Source organism: Branchiostoma floridae, unplaced genomic scaffold (assembly GCF_000003815.2).
Source record: "Branchiostoma floridae strain S238N-H82 unplaced genomic scaffold, Bfl_VNyyK Sc7u5tJ_1567, whole genome shotgun sequence".
In the NCBI taxonomy this organism is placed as follows: Eukaryota; Metazoa; Chordata; class Leptocardii; order Amphioxiformes; family Branchiostomatidae; genus Branchiostoma; species Branchiostoma floridae.
This window is the reverse complement of record NW_023365764.1, coordinates 13806-20283: the sequence shown is the minus strand read 5'-3', so window position 1 is coordinate 20283 and position 6478 is coordinate 13806. Positions and strand designations below refer to the sequence as shown.

Genomic DNA, 6478 nt, shown 5'->3' with positions numbered 1-6478 from the left:
TACGCACATTATGCTCATGACTTTTTTTTAAAAGTTATGTAACGTTATGTAAACTTATGTTATATTTCTTACAATACAACGTTTCCTATTGACATTTATAATTGTCTTCTTTCATAGTTAGGGTACAAAAGACCTGTTTCTTCCAGATCACTTCAGTGTCACTGACGAAAACCTGGCAAAGACCCCTCCATACCCAAGAACTACAGGCCGATTTCCTTGCTGTGCCATACATACAAGCTGTTTGAAAGACTGCTACTCAACCGCATCGCACCGTTTGTGGATGAGCTCCTTATCCCTGAGCAGGCAGGGTTCAGACCAGGAAAGTCATGTACTGGCCAACTCCTGAACCTGACACAGTACATCGAGGATGGCTACGAGAAAGGCTTGATCACGGGAACTGTCTTTGTGGACCTCTCCGCAGCATATGACACCGTGAACCACAGGATCCTTACAAAAAAGCTCTTTGAGATAACTAAGGATGTAAGACTCACTGAACTGATCCAGAACCTACTTTCAAACAGACGGTTCTTTGTAGACCTGAATGGCAACCGCAGTAGATGGAGAAGGCAGAAAAACGGTCTCCCCCAAGGCAGCGTCCTTGCTCCGCTGCTCTTCAACATCTACACTAATGACCAACCAGGACATCCCGATACCAGGAGGTTCCTGTTTGCTGACGACCTCAGCATTGGTGCACAGGGAAGGACTTTCAAGGAAGTAGAGAACACCCTCACTGATGCCCTTGTAGGCCTCACCCCTTACTACGAAGCAAACCACCTGCGAGCTAACCCAGACAAAACACAGGTTAGTGTCTTCCATCTGAAAAACCGGGAAGCAGATCGCCAACTGAAGGTATGTTGGCAGGGCAAGTGGCTGACTAGCACCAACAAGCCAGTCTACCTCGGCACCACCTTAGACAGGACCCTGTCATACAAAACCCACATCCTGAACACCAGAATGAAAGTGGATGCCAGGAATAACATTCTTAAGAAGCTTACAAACACTAAATGGGGCGCAGATGCCAGTACCGTGCGAGGTACAGCTCTTGGACTGTGTTTTTCTACTGCAGAGTATGCGGCTCCCGTGTGGTGCAGGTCAGCGCACACCGCAAAGCTGGACACGGCCTTGAACTCAGCTTGTAGAGCCGTCTCCGGATGCCTACGTGCCACCAGAGTTGATGACCTATACCTGCTGTGTGGTATTGCTCCCCCACACATCAGAAGAGCCGTGGCAGCACAGCGAGAAAAACTGAAACAAGAGACTGACCCTCACCATGTACTCCACCTGCACACTCCTGTGCCAAAGAGACTTAAGTCAAGACGTAGTTTCATGCACTCAGTCGAAGCGCTCAGTAGGAGTGCAGAGACCCAGAGGATGGCCATGTGGTCCCACCATCTCCAGACTGCACCACACAGACTTAACCTCGCCCCAAAGGAATCTCTTCCTCCAGGAGCAGAGGAGACATGGCCAACCTGGTCATGTCTCAACCGCCTTAGAACAGGCACAGGTAGATGCAAGACCCTCATGGCAAAGTGGGGTCTCAGCCCAGGTGGACAGACTGCTTGTGACTGCGGACAGGAGCAGACTATGAAACATCTTCTTGTCTGCCCTTTCCTGTCCGAACCATGCACCAAGGAAGACCTGGAAGCTCTGACCCCCAGAGGAAGGGAGTGTGTGGATTATTGGAGTGGAACAGTGTAGTGATGACACGACGAAGAAGATGTTAACTAATGTATTCGTAAACACATACAGACAGGCCAGACAGGCACAATTAATCGATACCTCCATTTCCACGTCTGTACCAAAGACTCTTGTTCTTTGGATTTCATAACATCAATGTGTATCAGGACATCTCACCTTTTTGCCTGTAGGCGCTGTATACAGCATCCACTTCCCTTACATAGGTATTGAATCCACCGATTCTGTTGTACACACCCTTCCCTACTTTCTGTCGGACGGGCCGGTCGACTTCTTTGATGATCGCCTCGCAGAGGTCCTTAGACTTGTCACTGTTAAGCTTGAGCAGAGCAAGGCGTTCTGTCTCAAGTTTCCCCTGAAATGGAAGAAATGAGGCACAGTGTTAGTTTAATTTGATAACGATATTTCACCTTTATCCGCGGGATAGCCTATATCCGTTGTTTTGAAAAACGGGGTGTTAAGCGATAATAACTCGACGAACGGTGGTTTTAAACTGCAATACAATATTGGAATTTGATACCACCGTCCGTCTACCTTATTCATATCCGGTTTCAAAACCACGAATATAGGTTACCCCGCGAATAAAGGTGAACTGGAGGTATCATTTAATAAGTCAATGTAGAACTTTGGCATCTTCACCTTAGCTGCACTGGTTGACGCTATGCATCGAGGATGCCCCTACCGTACTTACAGCTTCTACTTTGAATCAGATCTTCAACTGACCTATATTAACACAGTGAATGGCAATATAAAGGCCACTAACCTGCAGGCGTCTCTTCCATGTTCCAACTTTGTCCCACTTCCCCACGTCTGCAGACAGCTTGGAGACTGCACTCTCTGCTGCAGTCTGGATGCGCCTGTTGCAGGTCTCCTCGTCAGTCGGCATCAGTGGTTTCACTGTTTTCTCCGCGGACTCTTGAAACGCTTTCATCTGCTCTTCAAAAGCCCGACTGCACTCTCCTTCAGCCATGGCCTCGTAAGCACCGAGGACTGACGGCAGGGAGTTTGGGTCGTTGATGGCGTTGACGTAGTACCGCAGGATATGAAGAAGACCTGAAACAGATGGCAAGCCCATTGCCGCGAGTTTATATCATCATGGCAGCTGACAGACTTGGAAAGGTTTATGGAAAGTGCTGTTCTTTGAGCATGCCCATTTCAAGAACTAAATATTGTTTGAGTGTTATTTGTGTAAAAAGAAAATCTCAATAAGTCTGATTATGTCACGAAACAAGCTTTTGATATTCTAAAACATCTACATGAACTCCTAAATGTTTCTGACTCAATTTTTCTGAATGCATTCACCTGCTTTTTTCCCAACGTGTATGTCAGTGTTAGGAAACAATAGCATGATTGTATTAGAAGGAACTCAATTTGCTACGTTTTATGTTAAATGCCGTACCTGTGGTTCTTATGTCATCTCCGTTGACCCTCTTGACCTGTCCCGAGTTCCAGATCTCACGGGTGAAGTTGTCAACGGTGTCTTTGTAGTCCGTCTGTAGAGCGTTGTCTCCAGCTTTGTCAAGGTTGCTGAAATGCATGAAAAATATCAGTGTATTCCTACTGTAGCGTTTTGCACAAATGTGTGGTCCTAGGGCTACATAAGTGCATATGGACAACATCCCTATGCATCTGTTACAGACGCAAGGGTAGCTATTTTAGCCTCGTCATTCGGTTGACAACTTATGGCCGTTTTTGTTGATTCCCAGAAGGACGCTGAATCTCAAAATTGTTAAAGATTGTAGTGTAGTGCATTGTTCGTCTTAAAAATTACTCTAATTTTGGGTCATAGTCTTACATATTGAATGGGGCTAATTAACCTCTTAACGTCAGTCGTTCCCTGAGAATCACTCCATGATCGAAAGAATACAATCAAAAATATCTGTTACATCTAGAAGTCTCGTCGGCCGAACGATTTCACTCCCTTGTGTGACAGGGGATACAAAGACATTAATGGCTGTCATAAACATAATTTATTGGAAAGAAAGGCACGTACCTCAGGATATCGGAGTCAATAGATGGTGCAGGAATCAGTCGGAGATGCCGCTTCGGGAAGAAAGTCTTCACTGCGTCAGTCATCTCGTTGTGAGAGCGGATCGCTTTTGTGTGACCATCCTTTCGCTCCAGCATGACCTCCAGAAACTCATCAGGGGTTAGGCGTCTTCCGTTCCTCTGAATATAAAAAAATAACTTTTATTACACCCATTGAGGCTAAAAACGGGCTACTCGTATATTTTTCCTTAAGTTTCCAAGAATACCTAAATCGTACTCTCTATTCTGTAGGATAAAGATACAGTAAGTACGTAGACATTGATCTCAGCCTAGGTTGACAAAAATCGTACGCGTGTAGATCAAAACTGCTCAAGAAGCTCAGGGAACAGATAAAATCTGGTCATGTGTACAGGTGGTCACTATAGCCATGACAATGGAATAACTGTCTAAGGGGCTATTTTGTTCTTATGCAAAGTGAATTATAAAATTAGTAACAAAATGTGATAGCAGTGTGGAGTAATCGGAAAAAACATGTGACAACTGCAGTCTCCTTCACATACTTCGATCGGGGCCGGCTTTTATTTTATGGGGGAGAGGGTTCTCATGTCTTGAAATAGAGTTTGCAGAGGAAGGGAGCTTGCCGGCATAAGGGAATCTAGACAACGTTGAAATCGCGAACCAGCGCCTCACGTCCCATAAAATAAAATAAAAGCCAGCTCCGCTCGAAGTCTGCAAAGGAGGCTATCACAACTGTACCATAAAACGTACTTGAGGAGGTTTCAGATGCGCGTCTTGCACGGCCACCCACAGCTGGGGAAAGTGGTCTCCAAGGTTGTTTCCTCCGTCTTTACCATCTTTCTGAACACGGACATGCTCTGCAAGATCTCCCATCAACCTGACGTTGAGAAAGAATATAACATACATTGGACCATGAGCTACACGTGTGCTCATCGGAGCAAACATTTCTTTTATCAGTACACCCTTTGTGAAAGCATGCCCATAACAGAAAACCTACCTGAGCTGAGAAACAAAGCTGTGGTCTGGGTTGCCCTGGAGGTTGAAGACCAAGTGATTGGAGAGCAGGGTGGCCAAAACTAGGTACTTCATGTCTTTCTCGTTCTGTTCCTCGTCAGAGTAGTCGCCCAGACCTGGATGGAAATAAATGTTTTGAAATATTCATTTACTAATAGTATGACACTACATGATAAACAGCTACACATATTCTTTTCCATTGATATACAGTTGGGTATTCTTTTGTCAAAACATTACATTACCTTCAGTGTCGACAACCATCAGATATCGGTTGGTCTGAACAGGATGGGGACCGATCCAGAACCAGAAATCCTTTGTTTTCGACTCCATTTCGTCTCCAAGTGGGAAACCAGACTTCCTTTTGCACAGGAGATTGGCAAAATGGGACTTTCCCTTCCTCATCGGCCCCACCACTGCCACCACGTCCACGGAGCGAGGCTGGAGGTTGGAGATGATCCTCTCCGCTTCAGGTGAGATGTAGATCTGTCTCCGCTTGTCCACTTCCCGCGTTGATGTTAGCTTTATTGGACCATTCATGATTCTTTCTGTGGATGATAGAAAATATGTCAGGGACTACTAAACCTATTCTAGGGATTCAGTTGTCTGTTCTAATTTTCTGTTGGTATACTTTCTTCCAGTGGGGTCCATACTTACACCCCAAGCCGGAAGGTTGCCTTCTCAGAAATCTAAAAATGAAACCTTTGTGTCATGCCGAAACTGAAAGTATTGTTACATGACATCATACCGAAACCATCGCCTGAATAGCTAGTCTGTGTTGACTGCAATGATATCATACTTAATCTGAAAAATGCACGTTGCAGCACCATCACAAATACATAATGCATACGGCGACAAACGGCTAGAAAGACACAGCTTTTGGCAATCTACAGTTTTTGGTCGGCAGAGAATAATCTGATCATTAAACCTTGTCCCACGTCCAGACATTTTCATGTACTTCAATTTCTGTCTGTTTTTTTGTTTTCGGAGAGTTTCTGGTATGGATTCGAAAAACACAGTATATCAGCAACAGTTTGTGTAGACAGCTTGTAACGTCCCATACAATATCTCCCTCGTATGTGGACGTACATGTATGAACCATATGAGGCAATATGATAGGACAATACCACTGTTTCTTACGATATAAGGTGTCATTCATGTGTTACTCCGAAAAGAATGCCGAGCCAAATATAATAAGGCTAAATGAACATGTTTTTCTAAAGCGGTGAGAAATTCCCTCAAGTTTCGCTAGCCCAGTTGATATTAAGCCTGAAATAGCTGGGAGCTTGTTACGCATACTTGTCTCGAATAAACAGGAAGTACGACAAGTTGATAATCCACAGTGCTTACCTTAGCCTTTGTTTCCTCTGTATCGGCTGCACAGTATGGTAGCAGACTTGCCTGTCGTGAACTCAGCGGCAGACAAAGAGAACAGGTAACTTCCTTCCTTCCTTATATTACACTCAGGTCAGACATGATGTCATTGCGAAAATCTCGGAAATAACCTTATGAGCAAATGATACTAAAATGGGAAGCATAACGTCATACCGAAACTGGAAGCACTACTGCATGACGCTAACATCTACCTTTGTCACTGGTGAGACTAGCACTTAGACATCACGTCACACCGAAACTTTGGGTATCTTGATGAGGTCATGTTGATAGTGAAACAGAAAGGTTTTTGCGCGGTCTCGTGCACACCAGCATACTCCACAAAGTTACGACATAGAGAGCTGATCTAAATGACAATGGTAACATATGTCAG

General features: G+C 44.8%; 1 protein-coding gene across 1 annotated transcript; it reads right to left on the bottom strand.

Annotated features, from left to right (window-relative positions):
- Positions 1 to 1840: 1840 nt before the first annotated feature.
- On the bottom strand, positions 1841 to 5253 carry LOC118408301 (guanylate-binding protein 2-like). Its single transcript, XM_035808994.1, has 7 exons — positions 4959 to 5253; positions 4700 to 4832; positions 4453 to 4579; positions 3689 to 3864; positions 3095 to 3222; positions 2459 to 2748; positions 1841 to 2050 (listed from the first exon to the last, which is right to left on the bottom strand). Exons 1-7 carry the CDS (start codon positions 5251 to 5253, stop codon positions 1841 to 1843), a joined length of 1359 nt encoding a protein of 452 aa, XP_035664887.1.
- Positions 5254 to 6478: the final 1225 nt, after the last annotated feature.

What these genes read in the sequence shown, in the direction of transcription:
- LOC118408301 (XM_035808994.1), bottom strand. Translation starts at nt 5,253, where the DNA reads ATGAATGGTCCAATAAAGCTAACATCAACGCGGGAAGTGGACAAGCGG. An exon ending in CGCATCTGAAACCTCCTCAA is followed by an intron (nt 3,865 to 4,452) that starts GTACGTTTTATG and finishes TTTTATATTCAG; the next exon opens with AGGAACGGAAGACGCCTAAC. An exon ending in ATTGACTCCGATATCCTGAG is followed by an intron (nt 3,223 to 3,688) that starts GTACGTGCCTTT and finishes CATGCATTTCAG; the next exon opens with CAACCTTGACAAAGCTGGAG.